Here is a 23,915-nt window from a genome sequence, read left to right on the forward strand (position 1 = left end):
GGATCTTGGGATTAAGGTTAGCCAAATTAACTATCTACTAAAACAAAGCAAAAAACAATACTGTTCAAAGGAGCATTAAAAATTTCAGAGTCTCTATAACATGTCTATCATTATGTCCAGAACAGAAACCAAAATTATTAGGTATATTAAGAAATATGAAAATGTGACCCTTGGTAAAGAGAAATTAACCAATGGAAACTGACTCTGAGATGATGCAGATGTTGAAGTTAGCAAAAAAGTTTATAAAGGGACTTTTAAAACCACACTAAAGGTTATAAAGGAATGTGTGTATACTAAATGAACAGATAGGATATCTCATTGGAGGAAAGAAACTATAAAAACCAAATGATTTTTTAGAACAAAATATCTGAAGTTAAAAATTCACTTCAGTATCTTCACAACAAATTGCAAACAGCAAAAGAAAGCTTCAGTGAACTTCAAGACAGAGCTATAGAAATTATCCAATCTGAAGAACAGAAAGTGGTAGGAGAGTGAAAGAGAAAACAGAACCTAACAGATCTGCGACCTGTGGGACAATACTGAGTGGTCTAAACATATGTGTAACTGGAATCCAAGAAAATGTTAAGCAGAAAAAATATTTGAAAAAATAATGGCCAAAAACTGCCCAAATTTTGTGAAAGAAGATTATAAATTTAAGGAGCATAGAAACCCCAAACAATGAATACAAGGAAGACTTTACATAGGCATATCATAGTCAAACTGCAGAAAACAAAAAATGATTACAAAATTTTGAAATCAACCAGTGATACAAATTATGGCTAACCTTTCATCAGAAAGAAGGCTAGGAAATTCTTGCGTAGTTTTCATTAACTTCATCACTTTTTTTGTACCATATAATGATCAATTTTATTATTGCTATTTGATACTGAGAAATAGAGATGTTTCAGAGTCCAGTAAACAAAAAAAAAAAAAGAAAAAGGCTAGAAGACAGTAGAATGACACTTTTAAAGTGCTCAAAAGAAAAATTAACCCAATATTTTATATCTAGTGATAATATCAAGAATTAAGGTAAAGTCATTTTTAGATAACCAGAAAGAGAGAATAGAGCAGACCTGCACTGTAAGAAATAGAAAGTGGTGCTGGTTTTGCTATTGCACCTCAGAGTGCAAAAGTTATAGCCAAAGTACATGATAAGTACTTAGTTAAGATGGAAAAGACATTATGTTTGTGGGTGGAAGACGTGAACAGAAATGTGTTTTGGTTGACGGCAGTTGGGTTTGATATCTGTGGTTTCAGGCATTCACTGGGGGTCTTTGAACATATCCCCCACAGATAAGGGGAGGGGTACTGTGTATATAAAACTGCTTTTTTTTGTCAATTAAAATATTTGACTGTTTAAGGCAAAAATTATAACGTTATATTCTTGGGTTTATAGCATGAAGATGTAGTACGTATGAAAACTGTAGCATGACAAATGGAGTGGGCAGTACCTGGAACTGTAGGGTTGCAGTGTTCTTATATTTTATGTGAAGTGGTTCGGTAAGATTGAAAAACTAAAGATGTGTATTGTAATACCTAGAACAACTGTAAAAATTGCAAAGTGAGAACTATAAAGGTAATAGATAAATTAAAATGAAATCATATAAAAACACACAGTAAACTCAAAGATAGGAAAGGAAGCACAGAAAAACGAAATACAAATGGGATCAACAGAGATTAAATAGCAAAATGCTAACTGTAAATTCAGTTATATTTTATAAATGTAAATAAACTAAATACTACAAGTAAAAGACAATTGTGAGACTGAATGAAAAGCAAGATGCAACTTATATGTTGTCCATAAGAAACACGTTATAAATATAAAGACAGAAATTGGTTCAAAGTTAAAGATAAAAAAGACATACCATACAGGTGGTAAGCATAAAAGATCTGAAGTGACTGAAATAACATCAGATAAAGGAGATGCTATAGATCAAATGTGTCCCCCCATAAATTCATGTATGGGAAACTTGATTTCCACTGTAACAGTGTTAAGAGGGTGGGAAATCCTATTATGGTAATTGAAAGCTGGGGTCTTTAAGAGGTGTTTAGATTGTGAGGACTGTGCCCTGGTGAATGAATTGATCCACTAATGGAGTAATGGGTGTAGTTCTAATGGCTGTGTAAGGAGAGCACATGAGAAAGTTTTCTCTTGCCCATCCCATTCTTGCCATGTGTCACCAAATTGCTGTAGAAGAAGGCCCTCACCAAATGTATCCCCCTGGACTGTGGACTTCCCAGCCTTCAAAACTGTAAGAAATAAATTTCATTTCTCTACCCGTTACTCAGTTTCAGGTATCCTGTGATAAGCAAGAGAAATGGACTCATACAGCACACTTCAAGACAAAGTATATTATCAGAGATAGAGGGACATCTCTTAAGGATAAAGGGTCAATTCTTCAGGAAGACAACAGTCATAAATGTGTATTCACTGATAACAGTGATTTAAATAAATCTAAAAATTGACAGAATTAAGTCCAAAAGTATAGTTGATTTTAACACTTGTTTCTCAGCAATTCATAAAATGGTTTAAAAAAAAAAAAAAAAGACGTAAAAATCTGAACATTCTCCACCAATTTGATGTATTTAACTTACAGAGTACACATTTTATTCAGAATACACGTGGAATATTTGCCAAGACAGACCATATAGCTAGCCATAAGTCCTGACAAATTTCAAAATATTGAAATGTTGTGTTCTCTGGTGAAGATGGAATTAAATTACAACTCAGTACAATGTTAGCTAAGAACCAACCCTCCAGATATTTGGAAACCAAACAATATTCTTCTAAATAACTTATCAGGGAAGAAATCACAGAGGAAATTAGAAAATATTTCAAATTGAAAGATAATGAAAATATAACATGAAAATTCGTGAGATGCAGTTGAAGCAGTGCTCTAAGGAGAATTTATATCTGTAAAGTGCTTATGTTAGAAGAGAAAAAGGTATAAAGTTATCATTGACACCTGCCTTAAGAAGGCTAGAAAGGGGGCAAAAAGTAAACTCAAAATAAGTAGCTTTATCATTTCCTTCTTAAAAATAAAAGTCAATAAAATAACAATCAAGAGAAAGTTAACAAAATGGATTCTTTGAAAGATCAACAAAATGGATAAACTATTTGGTTAGTCACACAAATTACCAAGATCAGAAAAGAAAGAGATATCTCATAGATCCTACAGATATTAAAATGGCAGTAAGGGACCATTATTTAACAACTGTGCTTATCATTTAACAATCTAGATGACATAGCCAAATTCCTTAAGACACATATTACCAAAGTGAGGCAAGCTGAACTAGAAAATCTGAATATCCCTACAAATATCAAAGAAATAGGTTTTACTTAAAAGCTCTCCACAAGGAGGGGGGAGGGTGTGGAATACTCCAGCCCCACTTGGTTCCATTGGTGAATTCTGTTAAGCATTTAAGGAAGAAATTATATTAACTAAACAGATTCTTGCATAAAATAGCAGAAAATACTCCCCAACTCATTCTATGAATATATTATCTTGCTTCACAAAGCTTGACATAGACATTACAAAAACAATTAGATCATGTTTCTCAATACATGGGCACAAAAATCTACTACAAAATAGTAGTAAATTGAATCCAGCAATACCTGAACAAGAAGAGTTTATCCCAACAAGGCAAGGTTGTAGTAACATTTCAAAAGGAATTAATGTAAATTCACCATGTTAACAGAATAAGGAAGAAAAGCCATGTGATCATTTTAGTAGATGAAGAAAAAGAATTACTGAAATTTAATACCTGTCCACAAAACTCTCAGAAAACTAGAAATAGAATAAAAATTCATCCTAATAAAGGGCATCTATGAAAAAACCTGCACTTGTCATTCTTAGTGGTGAAACACTGAACACGTTCTCCTTAAAATCAGGAGTGAGGCATGTATGTGCAATCTCACCACTTTAATTCAACATTGTACTGGAAGTCCTAACTAATAAGACAAAAGCATGAAAACTTGAAGTAAAACTTTTTGTTTGCAGAAAACATGATTGTCTATGTAGAATATAATAAGGAATCCATGAAAAAGCTACTAGAACTAATTAGTTTGAACTACTCAGATCCACTTACACTTGGATTTTTTTCAATAAATATATTGGAAATTTTTGGTCAGGTATGTCCTGAATGCATGACATATCTAACCAAACAGTTAAGTATCCTACCTAATAGCAGGCTATTAGTAGTTAAGTAACTTAATTTCATAACTATCACTTAAGTAACGATGTGCTTCCCCACCCCCCACCCCCTATCCCGCCCTACGGGACTCGGGGCATGTAGTACAGTGAGCTGAGGGAAAGTGCACAAAATATTTTAGTAGTAAAGCTTTGGGTGAGTAAAAAGTTATATAGCGATTTTCAATTGTGTGTGTGGGGTAGGGGAGCTCAGTGCCCCTAACCCTATGGTGTTCAAGAATAAACTATATTGACAAATCCATGAATTTGTCCTTATATAGAGTGTGCATTAGGAGATCCACCCATATGCACTCAAGTGATTTTTGACAGATGCTAAAGAAATTCAATGGGGAAAGGAAAGTCTTCTCAACTTGTGAAACTGGAACAACTGAATGCAAGAATACAACTGAATACAAGAAAAAAATGAACCTTGCCCCGAGATAAATTGAAATCAGGATGTAGAAAAAGAAAGCCTTTCACCAATTCTTTCCCTCTCGGGATGTTCACAAGTGGCTATCAATGTGATATTAATGATCTTTTTGAACCATGGCTTGACTGATGCTGGCCCTCACTTTTACATGTGTTCCATGGGAGAAGTCATAAAGAGTTGAGTTGGGTCTCAGAGCATCACATGAATAAGAAGGTATGTGCTGCAACATGACCACCCTGTATCAGGGGCCAGTCCTTTTATAGTGTTCGCCTTCTGTGTTCATGTTAGCTTAATTCAAGGCAATTAGGTCAGAAGCAAGTCTTTATTTCCTACTTAATCCTCATCAGAGGAAGAGGAAGAATATTATTATTATTAATAATAATAATTAGCTCAACTGCTCTATCTTGGTTCAGGAGGTGAAAGTTTAGCTAAGAACTTACAGATTTTAATAGTAGGTCTTATTAACAAGAGCAAACTTAGCAGTTCACTTTGCGGTTTAAACTAAAATGTATTTAGTATCCTATATATATACTTTCATCTCTTTATTTCATACAACTTTTCTTCTTTTCTAAGGCAAGAAAATCAAACGGTATACTGTAGGAAAAGCACTGATAGATATCTTATTTTTCCCAACTTCTAAGGTGAAATAATAAAATTTAAGGAAATGCTTTTAAACAGTGATACCTTTCTGTATGTTGGAAGTGGTAATGAATATTCTCTTTCTTGGAAAATAAATATCAATAGTTTTATTATGATTTTTGTATTTTGTGCATTTCCTTTTTTTTTTTTTTAAGACTTTTGCTTAATAATCAGACATCGTTAAAAATGAAAGGTAAAAAGGTCCCCTAATTTTCACTTTAATTAACAACATGCTCTAAAAGGAACCTGGTGCTGGCCTAGTTTTATGGCGAAGGATTATTGGTCTCTTGCTTTGTATTACACTGCTGTGGAACTAATGCTTGAGTATACTGGCCTTTAAAAATTTAATTTGGCTAAGTTCAAGTTAAAGCATTGTCCCAGGGCATCTGTATATGTTATATATGTCCATTATCTAATATTGTTTCATGTAACTTCTATTTTTTGTGACAGGTAATTTTTAAAGAGCAACTTTCACCAAAAAAATTGGGCTTTTTAAGTGTGACAGAACTTGTTGGAGCTCTTGGTGACATTCTCCATGTTGAGTTCAGGGAAGGAGAACAAGACTTACTAGTGTTTGATGCTGATATGAAGCCTCTACCACCTGGTAAGTTGAACCACAGTGTGCTGCAAACCTCATTTTTAATTGTCCTTTTAAGGACAATTTGTCATTTTAAAAAAATTTATTATTAGCATACTCATTATTACAAATCACACATTATGCCTCTTATCCAATTCCCCTCCAGTAACCATAGATTTGTTCTCTACATCTGATAGATTAACTGTTTCTCTGTTGGTTTGTTGCCTAGATGATTTGTCCAATAGTGACAGAGGTGTGATCAAGTTATCTCCTATTATCATAAATCAGATGCTTCTTCTGTTACTCCAGAGTGTACTTTGTGGAGAGAGAGGACCTCTTTTTTTTTTTTTTCCTTTGGTCTCTGCTGGTGCCTCTCCTTGTGTCAGTTCAGTTGAGAATCTGGCGTGGCATCTGTACAGTGGCTGCTATAGAGACTAGCCACTTTTGCAGCAGCCATGGCAATTGCAGTGGCTGTGGTGGGCTACGCATGTGGAAATGGTGTTATTGGTGTGCGGCTGGGTTCGGCTTCCTGTGGCTCCGTGCCTCAGGCCCCCAGCTGGGGCCTGGGGCAGTGGCGGCAGCTTGCCTAGTTGTGGCTGGGTTCAGCTTCTCCCCCCAGTTCCATGCTTCATGACCCTGGTGGGGCCCCATGGTGGTGGCAGCAGCTTGCTTAGTTGTGACTGGGTTCAGATTATAATTGTCATTTTTAATTGTCCTTGTAAGAACAGAGAAAGCACAAAATAATGCTTAGCCATAAAATGTTTTGTATTTAATGACCTCCTTTCTGGTGGTATTTGTTGTAATAAGATTAATAGAGATTTAAAAAAAACCATCTGAATTTTTAAAATTTACTTTTTTCATTTCCAGATTTTGATAATTCTGAGGGAAATAATAAATGGTGGTCTGATAATTCAGTGCTTTTTACCTCAGGCTGTGCATCAAACGCTTTTTAGAAATAGGAGTACATAGAGATTCAGAATAAATGGGTGTACATTGGGACTCAGCACTTATCTTTTCAGAATTTTTTGGGAGGCATAATTTTAGGTCTACAGAAAAGTTGCAAACGTAGTATAGTGTTCCCATATACTGCTCATCCAATTTCCCCTAATACTAACATCTCACATTACCATGATACATTTGTCCAAACTAAGAAATTAACATTGGATGTAATACTAATAACTAAATTCCAGACTTCATTCTGATTTTACCAGTGTTTTGAAGAATATCTTTTTTGTGTTTCTGTATCCGCTGCAGGATACTACATTGCATTTAGGGCATTTGATTTTTGTTCTTCTTTTTTGGGACTTAGTTGTTGGGTTTTTCTGTTTTTTGAAATTTTTGACATAATTGTAGATTCACATGCAGTTAGTTGTAAGAAATAATACAGAGAGAAAAATTGAAAGAAAAAGTAAGCCAAAAAAGAAAAAGAAAAAAAGATTCCATGTACCCTTTACTCAGTTTCCCCAAGGTAGCATCTTGCAAAACTATAGTACAATATGATACTTGTATTTTTATAAGATTTTACAAGTAGTTATGATGGACAGCTATCTTTTTCCAAAATGTAAATATTTTATTGATTTTTCTGATTATTAAAATAACTCATGTTCATTCTAAAAATATTCAAATGCACAGATGAGTGGAAAACAGAAAGTGAACATTTCCCATCATTTCACATCCCCAAAATAATGCTATTAGGATTTTTGTAAGCCTTCCAGACTTTTTTCAATGTATATATAAGCATATTTAGATTTTTTTTTAAACCACAAAAGCAGTATATACTTGTTTAAACAATTCCAACAATACAGAGGTAAGTAGTATTAATAGTTTTAGTGTGTGTCTTTCTGGACCTCTTCTCTATTATATTGCTTATTATCACATGTAAAATTTTTCGAACACAAAACAGTATTATATAAATATTGTATAAGTCCTTGCCTTTTATACTTTATATGTAGTGGATGTTTTTCCTTATTAGTATGTACAAGTTTATTTCATCTTTTTAAACTACTTATAATTCTTTTATGTAACTACATTATAATTGATTTAACCAGTCTCCCATTGATGGACATTTAAATTGTTTTCATTTTTCACCATTATAAAATATGCAGTGATAATATTCATATAATAGTACATATTCTTGTACCTACATATTTGTGTACTTATGAGTTTATTTCTTTAGGATCTACTATGTTTATAGGTCTGTCTAGAGTCTGTTTTAATGTGCTAACCTCTTACAGTCATCATACACATGTAAACTTGAACAAAATAGATGATTGATTTGGGAATTCCTTAAGATTTATGTCTTCGTATTATGGAATATTAAGTAGTCACATACATTGTACATTATGCGATAATGAATGTCCACCACTTAATTTGAGTAAGAGATAAATTGAAATCAGGATGTAGAAAAAGAAAGCCTTTCACCAAAGTTTAAGAATCCTTACCAAACCTCAAGTCTGCTACTTCCCAGCACAAATAATTTAGAATATGTTCCCATCTAGAACTTTCATCATATCTCTGCACACTAAAATGTCTGCAAAGATAAGTATGTATCTCTCATTTGTCATTGTCTCCCCAGTGCCTGCTGGCACATAGAAGGTGCTTAGTAATAATTGTACAATTATTTTAACAAATATGGATAGGCTACTCTGTTGGCCATTTCAGATGGAGCTCTTTCATCAGTCAGAAATTTGTGTTTAGTTCAATCAGATAAGAAAATAGAAGCCAAAGCTTGTGTCTCCAGTCCCCCTAGAAATTCACTGTCTGCTGCTGCTATCAAGGAGACTGCATGGGATCGCCCTTTGAAAAACCATAAAGAGCCAGAACAGAAGATTTGCAAGAAGCCTAATATGGTAGTAAAGCCTTTACAGCTGGTGAGTGAGGTTTAAAGACTTTGTGCACTGGATATTCACCATAATGGAAAGTAACTGAATGAATGTTTCTTTAAACCAAAATTCTTTTTAGAAAAGTTTTATTTCTAGATATATCATTTCTTGGAAGAGATCAGATCTTTGGTCCACCTTATGCAGCATTTCTTCTAGTTTTCGATCTTTTATATAACTAGCTTTCCCTGAAGTCTCATTATAAAGTTTTCAGATGGTTTTGAGATTTCACAGTTTTCTCATGATGACATCACTGATTTTTTTTTGTGTGTTTCAAAGTGTTGTCTTGAAACCCCTCCGGGGCTTTAGAAGTAAGAATTGAGGAGCCCTGTTTTGGCTGTATACATCACAACTGCTGCACATTGCCTCTGCACCATCCTCAATTTGTAGGGTGCTTTTAATTTTTTCTCCTTTATTACATCTCCATACGCAATTTTGCCTTTTTGTGTTCTCATCTCCCATTAATAATTCTGTTATTAAGGAATTAGGGCTGGCCAGTTAGCTCAGTTTGTTAGCGCACAATGTTATAACACCAAGATAAGAGTTCAGATCCCCATGCTGGCCAGCTGCCAAAAAAGAGGGGGAGGTAATTAATTGTTTACTCTTTTTCCCTCCTACCCCCTGTACCTGGCTTCTTTCATGGACAATAGGAAGATGTAGAGGACAATATGTTTTAGAATGACAGTGTTTGAGAAACCCTATTTTTGATTGGAAGACTAGTCTGAAATTGAATCTATTCCTCCAAGTTACCTTTGCCTGTTGATATGGTTGGGTAGGATGAGGAACCATCTTAGTTCAGCCCGAGTATTTGAAGTATCCTGTTTTCAGTTGTGTATAGGGAAGTTGCATAACACATTTTTTTACTCATTATGTAGTATCATAGGGCAGTAGTTTTCACATTTTAATGTAGGTAAGAATCACCTGGAGAATGTTTTAAATGCATAATTGTGGGCCCCATTCCCAGGTATTATGAATCAGTAAGTCTGGGCTAGAGCCCAAGAATCTACATTATAATTTCCCAGGTGATTCTGATAAAAGTGATTCATGAAATATGCTTTGAGAAATGTCATAGGGTTTGAAATGTCACCCAAAGATTTATAATGATTTGTGATTTTTTTTTTTAACTTGTAGCAAGTAGAAATAAGCAAATCACAGCTCACCCTGGCAATGGCCAATTGTGATATCCCACCAGATGCTGTACGAAACAAGAAATTACGCAGACTCCCACCATTAGACACCAGTACCCTTGTGGGGGTCTTTGTGGAGTATATTGTCTCTCCTAGTCAATTCTACATCCGAACCTATAGCAGGGATTCATCAGAGTTACTCGAAGACATGATGATTGAAATGCGGTAGGAGTCTGTTGTTTCTGATATATTTTTCATGTATCTCATTCTGAATCAGCAGTTCTCAAATATTTTGGTTTCAAGACTCTTAAAAATTAGGGACCCAAGAGAGCGTTTGTTTATCAATGTTTACAGAAATTAAAACTATAAAATTTTTTAAAAAATTATTGTTAAAATAAATCCATTTTTGTTAATATAAATAACATTTTTATTAAAAATAACTATATTTTCCCCCCAAAATTTAGAAGAGTGGAATTGTTTTGTATTTTTCAGATCTCTTTAATATCATTTAAAAGAAGAAAGTTGGATTTTAATACTTGCTTCTGCATTTAATCTGTTGAAATATGTTGTTTTGGTTGAAGTATATGAAAACATCTGGCCTCACACTGAATCAGTAGTTGGGAAAATGAATATTTTAGTACCCTTCTCAGAAAATTTTGAAAATTCTTTTTTTACTGTATGACAAAATTTGACAAATGGTAGTTTCCTGAAGATAAGTTGCAATGTAGAATTTAAACTTTTTATACTCTATTATGTTAAAATCCACTGGTCAACATTTGTACTTTGAATGGATCCAAGACTGGCTACAAAATTGTGGGCCCCGTGCAAAATTAAAATGTAGGGCTCCTTATTTAAAAATTATTAAGGATTTCAAGACAGCAATAATTGACCATTAAAGCAAGCGTAGGGTAATAGGGCTCTTCAGAGCATGTACTCAAAATGAAACCAGCCCTGAATGGATCTTTTACCCACATGTAATTTTATGACATCATATGTTGGTCATTTGGAAAATAACTAGTTCTCTGAATTATGCAGATCTTCTAAATGTTGACACTCTTCATCACATTCGTTAATATCACCAGGCATCTCATCAGAAAAGTGTTAAGTATTGGGAAGCTGTAAAGCACATGATGGTGGATGCAACATTTTGAAAATCTTAACATTTACTTGAAAGTTTTAGTTTTATTATTGACAACATATACTGTCAGTTGTTTCTCTTGAAGTAATAGGCTCACTTCATTTTTGAGAAAATGTGTCAAATACCCAAGTCTGAATAAACATAGTTTGCTAGTGATTCTTTCAAGCAAAAAATGGTATACCATGGAAAAAGTGGCTAGTTCACCTTCCAAATAAAAGTCATATTCCACAAACAAGAGGAGCTAGTTCAGTTCACAACTCACACACACAGGGTTGTATGTGTCCTTCCATTTTTGTTAGAGAATATTGAAAAGATGGTCACTCAGTGGTTGAGATTTAATAAACTTAATTTTTACTACTTTATCAAGGACATTCTTAAGTGAAACAGGCTGCTTTTTTCCTTTTTAATGTGACTGCATGGCAGTGACAAATGAGTACAAATAAATGAAGCTTGGTGCCAGTGCCTTGATTTAGCCAAGGCACCTGGAGTTTTTACTCACTGTTGCTCTTATATCATCAATGACAATGTCAACACAGTGAAAAGGCAGATAATATTTTAGTAGTATCATGAAAACAGTTTTGATCTTGTGGACTTACTGAAAGAATTTCAGAGTCCCAGGGGCTTATGGACTATACTTTGAGAGCTACTGCTCTAAATTATCTCTTTTCTCTACTAAAAACTATGTCCTTTGTTAGTAAACACCATGTAAAATGCGGACATTTTTAGTCACTTTAGATTTATTCATGACCAAATAAGATTGTTTTCATTTATTTTGTGTCTCCAAAAACAGCCCATGTTTTATTTTACCACATTATAAACTCATCTCCCACCCCAGAACCTGATACAGTGTAAGTCACAGAATAATCACTTGGTAGAAATATTGTCACTTATTCCATTCCATTATGCCTATGAGATTTTTGTACATGTTTTGAAGGACACTTACTGGCTCTGTGACTTGAAGTTACTTTACTTCTCTGGGCCTAGTCGTCTTCTCTCCAAGTGGGATGATATCAATGCCTACCTCACAGAGCTGTGAAAATTCAAGTACTTAAAGTCTAGCTACAGCATTGGCTGCTGTGAATATTAATACTGTGACTACTGTGTGCTTGGTTTTGAGATACTGGTACTACGAGGATAAGTAAGATATGGGCTTTTCTGAGCATGATTAGCTGGGAGGATAAGAGATAAGAGGGATTTGTGGGAGGCAGTACCTCTGCCTGAGAAAGGTTGTGAAAAGCTTCACAAAGGAGATTTTTGAGCTAGGCCTCAAAAACGAGTAGTTGAGGAGGCATTGGGGTGTATATTCAGTCCAGTCTCTGGCACAAAACCAGCATTAACAAAAGAGTGAGTGGTGTGCTCTGGGAACAGCAAATAGGAAAGTGAAGATAGCACTCGGTGAGGTGGGGAGACAGTGACTGGTTGTAAAGCTGGAACATAAGGGAAGAGCTAGACTCTGAACGCCATGGGAAGGACTTTCAGTGTACTCTGTTGACTTAAACTGTTGGCTTTAGAGATTGGGTAGTTTTGAGTTGGGATGAGAAGTCAGAAGTTTATTCATAGCACCTCTAAGGTGGCCATGAGATAGTCAATTGGTAATGCTGAATAGATTAGGATTAGGTCTAGTTCCTGTTACCAAGATATAACTTAACCATAGTAGTATGAAGAAGTTAAACATTTATTTATTCTTCCTGTAACAGTCCAAGGATAAGCAGTAAAGGCTGACATGGTAGCTCTGTGGTATTAGGGACTCGGGTGTCTTCTGTCTTGCTGCTCCAGATGTGTGGTCACTATCCACGTGGTCCTGGATGTGGTTCACCACCACATCCACTAGGTCCTCCTTCCAGCCAGTGGGAAGGGGAAAAAGAAGGTGGGGGTTGGGCTGGATATGATTTACTTTGAAAGACACAACCTGGAATTTTTTTTTTAGAGGGTGGGGCTGGCCAGTACAGGGATCAAACCCGGGAATTTGGTGTTAGCAGCACTACACTCTAACCAACTGAGCTAACCAGCCAGCCATATGTTTTCTTTAATTGTGGTAAAATACACGTTAAATTTATCATCTTAACTGGGTACTTAGCATTCACATAGCAAGGGAGGCTGGGAAATCTTAATGGCCATATACCCAGTTAAAATTTGGGGATTCTATTACCAGGGAAAAGGAAAGAGGAGAATGGATATTGGGACAACTAGCAGGCCTTCCATACATTGGAAATATAGTTTCCAAGTTCAGAAGAGATGCAGGGTCTTCTAGGGAGAGTGACTGAGAATCATCAATTTATCGGTAGTGGTATAAGACATGAAAACGGATGAGCTAGAGTACAGCAAGAATAAAAATAGTTAATATTTGGATGCTTACTAAATTTTTACACTGTTCTAAGCTTCCAAATATTTTAGCTGAGGTTTTATTATTATCATCCCTCTCCCCAGTAAGGAAACTGAAGCACAGAAAGATAAAGTCACACAGCTAGTAAATGGTGGAGTCAGGATTTGAATCCAGGTTACTGGTTCCTGAGCTCTTATGTTACTAAAGATAAGACTCTAAGAATCCAAACTTTTAAGGCAATACAGAGCCTATTACAAAGGTATAATAAAGGAATAATTATTGACAAGGAAGTGGGAGAGAATTTTGTCTTGGAAAATAAATAGGAAAGAGTTTAAAAGGATTATGCAGCACAGAGGTCAAGTAAATTGAAGGCTGTGGAGAGAGGCTATTGGATTTGGGGTTTAATAGGTCATTATGTCTTAAAATGTCCATTTTGGGAAGTGCTGAGGAATGAAGTTGGATTACAATCTACTCAACAGAGACTGTGAGATAAGAAAATAAGTGTATAAGTTTCTTTTTGAAGCGGTTTATTGATGAGGAGAAGGGATTTGGATAAAAAAACAAAATTAATTGATATTAATAAGCATTAACAAATCAGAAAAAGTCAGGATTTTTTCTTTGCTTTTTACCAAAACTAATCTGCTCTTGATACATCAGTAAAAATGATCTTTAATTTTTTCTTCCTGTACGTGTTTCTCTGTATTATGGAATTCCACAGGCGGTGTTATTCTAATCAGCTGGTTTCTGATCGATATGTCATGCCGGACTATTTTATCCAACCGGGACATCTCTGTTGCGTAAGGATTTCTGAAGATAAGTGGTGGTATCGGGTCATTATTCATCGAGTCTTTGGGAAACAGGAAGTTGAAGTTTTTTACCCAGACTTTGGAAATATTGGAACTGTTCAGAAGTCTTCCCTGAGGTTCCTCAAGTGAGTTTAATTTAATAAGAGGAGTGGACAAATTACAATTTGAATAACAATGTTGAAGCCCTGTGGTGTTGCCATCTCTGTTCCTTTTCTTTTGCCTTCCTCTGTCTATCCTTTCCATCCCTCTTTCTTCTTAGTGCAGATTTGACAATCAGTCATTTAGTTTCACAGATAGATTATAATCTCTGTGTCTTCTTTTACAAGACTGTGAATTTGAATGGATCATGAGACTAAATTTCAGTCTGTTATTTAGAAAATGACTTTTGGGTCATTCAAAGGGGGTACATTTATGTAGTAGCAAGGTTGAACTGTTCAACCTACCTGTATTTTAATTGCATCATTCTCAAAGACTAATGTTATGTTTATTTCTTAGATTGCTTTCAAATGAAAAACATTAAACTTCATGAACAAAATACTCAGAAGTAGTGTGAATAACTAAAATCAAGAAATGGATTAGAGATTCTATAAAATGCAGTTAAAAAATATGATTAAGTATTCCTGTATTTGATTATTATCTGTTGCAGGTGCTGCTACACAAAGCTTTCAGCTCAAGCTATCCCTTGTTCTTTGGCTTGGGTGAGACCAGTAGAGGTATGTTTGCTTGTTTCCTATTTAATCAGCAAACATTTGAGTGTTTACTAAGTGCCAAGAACAGTTCTGGGTCCTCAGGATACAAGGATGAAACATGAGCAAGTTTCTGTAATGTAACCATTATCATGTTTGCCTAACAAAGATGAAACATGGAACCAGCCCTCCAAGAAATAATTGTACATAGTATGGTAGATAGAGACATATACAAAGATTTTTGTACTGTATCGAATTTACTATAATACATGTCTTTACAGTATATGGTAGAGATGCAAAGGAAGAATGCTCATCTCTGTCCAAGGTAATCAGGGAAGGCCTAATAATAGAGGTGGCATTTGAGTGGAACTTTGAAGGAAGATTAGAAATATAACTGGACAAAAAGAAGAAACACATTCCAGGCAAAGGAGAATAGCATGTAACATCTCAAATTTGAGAAATTTTAAGTAGTTCTATTTGGCCACAGAATATAGGATAAATGGGAGTGGGTACATGGCAAATGATGTCAGAGAAATAGGCAAGAACTTCATGTGGTGATCCATGCATATTCAGCACGTTGCTGTACTTTAGATGCTGGGCAGCAAATAAAGGGTATAAATAGGGAACTGCCATAAAAATAATAATATTAATATAATAAAAAATAAAAACCAGGAACTGCCACAGTCAGATATGTATATCCAAGAGAATTTTTAGTAACATTGTGGGAGAGGTTGGAGGGGGATGGAGCAGGAGGCATTTTCATCGACATAGATTCATGTGTTTATGTGATTATAATTATCTTATGCACCTAACATTATAGTTATCTCTCAGAAATCTTATGTACACATATGTACACATTTATTGCATCATATTTGTTTAACCTAAATAACTTTTCAGTTGCTTGCATATAAATGGATTATTATTTTACAAAATCAACACACAAAAATCAGTAGCATTTCTATTCTCCAATGTGAATATGCAGAAAGAGAAATCAAGAAAGCTTGCCCATTTACAATAGCCACCAAAAAAGTAAAATACTTAGGAATTGAGTTGACCAAGGATGTGAAAAATCTCTGTAATGAGAACTACAAACCACTGCTGAGAGAAATTAGAGAGGATACAAGAAGATGGAAAGATATCCCATGCTCTTGGATTGGAAGAATCAACATTGTGAAAATGTCCGTACTACCCAAAGTGATCTACAAATTCAATGCAATCAAAATTCCAATGACATCAAAATTCCAATAACATTTTTCTCAGAAACAGAAAGAACTATCCAGACATTTATATGGAATAACAAAATACCACATATAGCCAAAGCAATTCTGAGCAAAAAAAAATAAAGCTAACACTACCTGACTTTAAACTATACTACAAAGCTATAATAACCAAAACAGCATGGTACCAACAGCATAGTATAATAAAAACAGACACACTGATCAATGGAATAGAATAGAGAATCCAGAAATCAACCCATATACCTACAGCCATCTTATCTTTGACAAAGGCACCGAGCCTATACACTGGGGAAGAGACTGCCTCTTCAGCAAACAGTGCTGGGATAACTGGATATCCATATGGAGAATGAAACTAGACCCATACCTCTCACCATATACTAAAATCAACTCAAAATGGATTAAAGAATTAAATATACACCCTGAAACAATAAAACTTCTTAAAGAAAACATAGGAGAAACACTTCAGGAAGTAGGACTGGACAGAGACTTCATGACTATGACCCCAAAAGCACGGGCAACCAAAGGAAAAATAAACAAATGGGATTATATCAAACTAAAGAGCTTCTGCACAGCAAAAGAAACAATTAACAGAGTTAAAAGACCATCAACAGAGTGGGAGAAAATATTTGCAAAATATACATCTGACAAAGGATTAATATCCAGAATATTCAAGGAACTCAACTTTACAACAAAAAAAACCAAGTAACCCAATTAAAAAATGGGCAAAAGAGCTAAATAGGCATTCCTCAAAGGAAGATATACGAATGGCCAAGAGACATATGAAAAAATGCTCAACATCACTCAGCATTTGGGAAATGCAAATCAAAACCACACTGAGATACCATCTCACTCCAGTTAGGATGGCTAATATCCAAAAGACTCTGAACGATAAATGCTGGCGAGATTGCAGAGAAAAAGGAACTCTCATACATTGTTGGTGGGACTGCAAAATGGTACAGCCTCTATGGAAAATGGTATGGAGATTCCTCAAACAATTGCAGATAGATCTACCGTATGACCCAGCTATCCCACTGCTAGGAATATACCCAGAGGAATGGAATTCATCAAGTCGAAGGTATACCTGTTCCCCAATGTTGATTGCAGCACTCTTTACAATAGCTAAGAGTTGGAACCAGCCCAAATGTCCATCATCAGATGAGTGGGTAAGGAAAGGGCGGTATATCTACACAATGGAATACTACTCAGCTATAAAAAAGAATGAAATACTGCCATTTGCAACGACATGGATGGACCTAGAGAGAATTATATTAAGTGAAACAAGTCAGGCACAGAAAGAGAAATATCACATGTTCTCACTTATTTGTGGGAACTAAAAATAAATAAATAAATACACAAACAACCGGTGCAGGGAAGGGGAGAAGACACAACAGTTGCAATTCCTTGAAGTTGATACGACAAGCCAACAGAAAGGAGGTTGTTGGGAGGGAGAGGGAGGAGGGGGGGAGGTTTCGGTAATGGGCCACAATAATCAACCACATTGTATATTGACAAAATAAAATTAAATTTAAAAAAATAAAATTAAAATTAAAAAAAATAAATGGATTATTATTTTAAAACTATTTTTATCTGAAAAATGCAGTGTAGAGGACAGAAAAGGAAAACACTGCCTATAATTCCACCACTCAAACACATCCAGTTTAGGAATTTAGTGTGTGTTTCTAGTTTAGTTTATTGGATGTTGAGAATAAGGATTTTTTGTAGAGTTTTCTGAGTTACATAATAATCATATTTTGTATTTTGTGTTTTTGTTTAGCATTAGAGCATAAATACATTTATATGTTATCAATGTTAATGCATTCATAGTAATCTATTAGGTAAATGTGTATCATAGCCTATTTAACCATTCCTTTATTGTTGGATATCCAATTTGCTCCTAATTTTTGAGTATTATAAGTAATGTATGCAAAGTATGGTTTTTGTGCAGTCTGTGTTTAGGATTGTTTTCCAGGGTGCACTTTAGCCCTGAATAGGTTTCTTTTACTACTTTGGCCATCGGAGAGCTAAGGACTAAATTTGTGATACTCTTGTAACCAGTGTTCATTATTAGTCTTGTATCAGCTATCTGGCTTCCATTTTTTGTCCTCTTTGTTTTGTTCTCTTGTTATTTTCTTCCTAAACTGCTTCTGTTTCTTTGGCTTTTGCCCATTCCAATCACTGGAATAGCTTATTCAAAGTATTCTCATGGTTTTTCTTCCTGTTATTTAGATCTAAGCCCAAATATTATTTCTTCAAAAAGGACTTCCTTGACAAGCCAATTTAAAGTGCACCTTCCACTTCAGTCATTCAATATCACCTTGTTTTATCTTTATAACACTTTTCACTATCCAGCACTATCTTGTTTGTTTGTTTACACACAACAGTGTAAGCCCCTAAAATCAGGGACATTGTCTGTCTTGCTCACCACTGAATTTCCAATGCCTAGATGAATGCTTGGTGCATGGTAAGTGCTCAATAAATATGTTTTTAACTAAGTGACTCTATCTTACATTATTTCTATGTATTTTTTTTCTGATTTCAAAAATAATCAGTGCACTTATGAGATAGTAATAGCAGAGTAGCATGGTAGAACTAATACTACCATAGACAAAATCAAAAGCAGGCAGAAAAGCAGAAGTCAAACTGCAATGGGTAAGGGCAGGATTCTTCCAGCTTCTTTCCTAAGGGCACTCATCAATCCACAGGCTTACTGGCTTGAAGTAGAGAACATTGTTTGGGACTGGCAGAACAGCTAGAAGTTAGGGGGAAAATACTTAAAGGGAGAGAGCCACAGAGTGGGTGCGTTTCAATATCAGTGTATATAAGCTGCCCAGATCCTTGAATGACTACTAAACTTTGCAAGCAATGGGGAGAGCACAGTGGCCCTAACGAAAAATCAACAGTTGGCATTTGAAGGAGCTGAACAGAGATTTCAGTTGCTACAGACAACAAAGGAGACAGAGTTTATTTAGAGTGTGAGTCCAGATAACATAACTGCCATTAAACAAACAAAAAACCACTCTTCAGAAAAGCATAATAGAATCCAGAATCTCTAAAATAATGTTTACCGTCCAATTAAAAATCAGTAGACATGCAAGAAAACAGGATAATGTGACATATACTTGAGGAAAAAGGTAGTTAGTAGAAATGACATTGAGATGGCCCAGATGTTGCTGTTAGCAGAGAAGGACTTTAAAGCACCTGTTATAAATATGTCCAAGGACTTAAAGGTTTGCCCATAATTGATGATCAGACAAGGAATTTCAGCAGAAAGAAACTATTACAAATAAACGGGAATTGTAGAGTTATAAAGTACAATAAATGAAAAGGTTCTGGACAGGCTTGATAGCAGATTTGGAAATAACAGAAGAGTCTGAACTTGAAGATAGATAAAAGGTAATTATCCAATCTGAAGAAGAGTATGAAAAATAATTTAAAAGAAAATGGACAGAGATTTAGGGAACTATGTTTCAGTATCAGACACCCTGACACACAAGTAAGTGGAGTCCCAGGAAGAGAGGAAAAAGAATGGGATAGAAGAAATGAATGCCAATAATCTCCAAAATTTGGTGAAAGAGGTCAATATTAAGATCCAAAAAAACTGACAGACTCCAAACAGTCTGGGAAAATACAAAATAAATACAAAGAAAACCATACTTATGCACATCATAGTCAAACTACTGAAATCCAAAAATAAAATCTTGAAAGCAGCCAGAGGGGGGAAAAATACAGGGGGACAATAATATAAATAATAACTAACTTCCCAGTAAGGAAACAACATTGAAATGTGAAAGAAAAAAAAAGAAAGAAAGAAAAACCTGTCAACTTAAAATTATATCCGGTAAAAATACTCATCAAAAATGAAGAAATACATTTTCAGATAAGTAAAAACTGGGATAATTTGTCACCAGCAGTCTTAACTACAAAAAATATTATAGACAGTTGTTCTAGCTCCGAAGGGAAATGAAACCAGATGGCAACTCAGATCAACAGGAAGGAATGAAGATTATGGAAAATGGTTAATATGTGGGCAAATATAAAAGACTATGTTTTTTTCTGAATTTCTTTAAAATACGTAGAACTTTTAAAAGTAAAATCATGTTGATGTGATATATATTTATCCCAAAAATCTACTTCAGAAGTATAAATGCTACAAATTGCAAAAATACCATTTGGAAGTTTAATTTTTTACTTATTATATGTTACACCTGTTTTGTGAATTTTGACTAATTTTTCAATTTTAGTATTTTTTTTTCAGTCAACTTTTGCCACTCCAGTCAAAGGCACTGAAACAAAAAATTAAAATGTAGTATTTAAAGTAGAATTTTTGTTTCTTATTCCTTCTTGAGACTATTTTGATGTCATATTTTTCAAGGAATGTGTTCATTTTAAGTTTATTGGTGTAAGTTAAAATATCCCCTTTTTTTATGTCAGTATCTGTAGTGATATGTCCTTATACATTCCAAATATTGTTTATTTGCATGTTCTCTCTTGTTTCATGACCTAGAGACAGATATTTGCCATTTTGATTAGTTTTTTCACAGAACCAATTTTGGCTTTCTTGATTCTATTGTAAGCATGGGTATTAGTCTGTTTTCTGTTGCTTATATCGGAATACCTGAAAAATTTATAAAGAACAGAATTTCTTACAGTTTTGGAGGTTAGAAAGTCTAAGGTCCAGGGAGTATTTCTGGGTGAGGGTCTTCTTCTTGGTGGGAACTCTCTGCAGAGTTCCTAGGTGATGCAGGTTATCACATGGTGAGAATGGCAAGAGTGCTTCCTGTGCTCTCCTTATAAAGCTACCACTCCATACCCATGGTAACCTATTAATCCATTAATCCATTCATGGGGTCAGGGTCCACACAGTCCAATCACCCCCTTAAAGCCCCCCCCCTTTCAACACTGCTGCATTTGGGACTCAATCTTCCACATGAACTTTGGAGGGACAAACATTCAACCCATATCAGCATGTTTTCTATTTTGTTTATTCCTGTCTTTTAGTTCCTTAGCTCTACCATCTTTGAGTTTATTTTGTTGTTTCTTTTTCACCCTCTTGATATGGAAGCTTAAGTTATTAATTTCTAATCTTTCTTTAGGTGGATCTCATAAGTTTTGTTGTGTAGTAGTTGTATTATTTTTCAGTTAAATATATATTCTAATTTACATTTTACTTTCTTGTATGACATGGATTATTTAGAAGTTTCTTAGTTTGTAAACATTATTTTTCTCAATTATCCCTTTGTTATTGATTTTTATTTTAAATATACTGTGATCAGAGATCATCCTCTGGATAATATTAGCCCTTTGGGATATGAGGAGTCTTCTTTATGGTCCAGTATAGGGTCACTTTTTGTAAATGGTTGTGTGCTCTTGAAAAGTGTATATTCTGCAGTTGTCATGCACAGTATTCTGTATATGTCCATAAGGTCAGCTTTATTGTGTGAAACTTTTATCCTTTCTGATTTTCCTGTACTGCTGCTTCTATCCATTATTGAAAGAAGTGTGGTTTGTCTATGATTGTTATTTTGTCTACTCTTCCTATATTTCAATTTTTGTTTACAGTACACCAAGGCAACCTTATTATTAGGACATATACAATATCAAAATTGTTATTGTCTTTCTGGGGAACTGAATATTTTGTCATTTGAAATTAACCTCTTTATTTCTACTAATGCTTTTTGCTTTAAAACCTCTTTTGTCTGTTATAATATAGCTCTATCACTTTCCGTTTAGTTAATATTTTCTTGTTTTATTTTTTAACCATCGTTCTACTTTCAATCCTTCTGTATCCTTATGTTTTAGATATGTCTTTTATGAACTACATATAGTTGTATTTTTTAGATCTAGCTACTACCTTTTGTTTTTCAGCTGGAACATTTAGACCACTTACATTTATTTTAATAATTGATATATCTGTGCTGAAATCTTATTCTTTGTTTTGTGCATACTGTATGACCTGCCTATTTCTTTTTTTCAGCTTACATGCCTTATTTTGAAGAGATTTAAAAAGTCATTCCATTAAGGAACACACTATTATTTTAATAATTCTTCTAGGAAATACAATATGTATTTGTAACAATGCAAGGACATTAGAGCACTTTAACTTTTTTAACCTTCTGACCTATTTTTATTGTGTAATTAATGTTATTATTTATAACCCCCAAGAAATTACCCCTGTAAAATATTAATAATTGTCCATTTAGATTTAATTACAGATTTCTTAGCTCTTCATCTATTCTTGCCAGTCAAACCCTTTGTCTGGGACCATTTTCCTTCTATTTGAACTATATCCTTTAGGGTTATATTTAGTGGGAGTCAGCTGGTGACAAAGTTGTGTTTATCTGAAAATACTATTTTTCACTTTTGAAAAATATATTTATTAGGTGTACAATTTAAGTTGGCAGTTAATACCTTTAGTACATTAAATATATCATTATTGGCTTCTGTTTCCCTTGTGTTTAGAGAAGTCAGCTGTCAGTCTCATGGAGGTTTCTTTGAAAGCCATATCCTTTAGCTGTTTTTAAGATTTTTCTATTTGTCTCTTGTGTTCTTTAGCTTTAGTATGATGTGTTTATGTGTGAATTTATTCTTGTCTATCCTACTTTATGGTTCATTGTACATCTTTTATCTGTGTTTACTACTTTTCATTAGAACCTACAAATTCCCAGTCATTATCTCTTCAATTATTGCCTGTTTTTATATTGCTGAGTTCTGGGTCATTTTTTCTAATTATCTTACACTTTGCTAATTTACTCTTTAATTTATCTCATTTGCTACTGAATTAATCTATGAGTTTTTAATTTTGGTTATTGTGTTTTTACTTTCTGAAACTTCTTAGCTCTGCTAAATCAGATTTATAGATTGCTGATCTCTGGTGAAGCTTTCAAACTAAGCTGGGGTTTTGTTTTGTTTGGTTGATGTTTTTGCTTTAAGCATAGTAACTTTAGTTGTTTTGTAATTCGTTTAGAAATTAAAATATCTAAAATTTTGTAGGTTTGTTTCTGTTATGTTGTTTCCACTTGTTCTTATTTGTGATTGTTTCTTTGTATTTTTTTTATCTTTGCCTATGTACTGCTCCTTGTCTTTGAAAAATTATTTGTAAGAATGGTTGAATAATACAGGATGAGGTTGTCTACCTCCAGAGAGGATTTCATTTGCTTCTGCCAGATGCCTAGGAATACCACCAGTCTGGAACCACCCTGGTGAGGTGAAAATTGAGCTGCAAATCCATGTGAATGCTAGTTTATTTTTTCCCCCCTTACCCTAAGAGCATACCCCTACAGGGACTCAACTTAATGAAGGAAAGTTCTCCTCTAGACTCCATTCCATGGGTGGACCCTGACTTTGATATCTGTCCTCTTTGATCTACTAGACCATCAAACCAAAGTTTAAATTTGTCTAGATTAGCAGGTACCCTTAAGTAGTTCCCAATTTTCCTTCAATTTTGACCAGATAGTTTGTTACTAGTTTGTCATTCAATACTTTTTGGACATATTTTGAGGAATACTTTTCCTAGAATTTTTAGTTGTTATCTGTTGAAGGGTTGGTCTAAAAATCTAACTCACCATTTCTGAAATTGGAAGCTTCTCATCATGTAATTATTTAAATTTTCTCCAAAATGACATTTTTCATTTTTCGTTTATTCTGTCTTTTCTTATCTCCCCCTAACTATCCTCCAATATGTTATTCTAGTACTTTTATGGTTTTATTTTTTGACTTAAATCTCTAGTTTATCAGGAATTCATTTTTGTATGTGGTTACTTGTATTAGTCTTTTTCTGTTGCTTATAACAAAATACCTGGGACTGGGTAATTTATAAAAAAAAAAATGAAGTTTATTGCTTATAGTTTCAGAGGCTGAGAAATCCAAAGTCCAGAGAACACAT

At 34.4% G+C, this 23,915-nt stretch overlaps 1 protein-coding gene across 2 annotated transcripts in view; it reads left to right on the forward strand.

Moving 5' to 3' along the window:
* The window catches only part of TDRD5 (tudor domain containing 5), a 107,900-nt gene that overhangs the window by 32,456 nt on the left and 51,529 nt on the right, over positions 1 to 23,915 (forward strand). For both annotated transcript variants that reach the window (XM_063106407.1, XM_063106408.1), the window contains exons 6-10: positions 5,710 to 5,863; positions 8,534 to 8,706; positions 9,847 to 10,067; positions 14,022 to 14,234; positions 14,756 to 14,822. In XM_063106407.1, the coding sequence (XP_062962477.1) occupies positions 5,710 to 5,863; positions 8,534 to 8,706; positions 9,847 to 10,067; positions 14,022 to 14,234; positions 14,756 to 14,822 (828 nt within the window). The remainder of the gene's footprint in view (positions 1 to 5,709; positions 5,864 to 8,533; positions 8,707 to 9,846; positions 10,068 to 14,021; positions 14,235 to 14,755; positions 14,823 to 23,915) is intronic.

The sequence above is a fragment of the Cynocephalus volans genome, chromosome 8 (assembly GCF_027409185.1).
Source record: "Cynocephalus volans isolate mCynVol1 chromosome 8, mCynVol1.pri, whole genome shotgun sequence".
In the NCBI taxonomy this organism is placed as follows: Eukaryota; Metazoa; Chordata; class Mammalia; order Dermoptera; family Cynocephalidae; genus Cynocephalus; species Cynocephalus volans.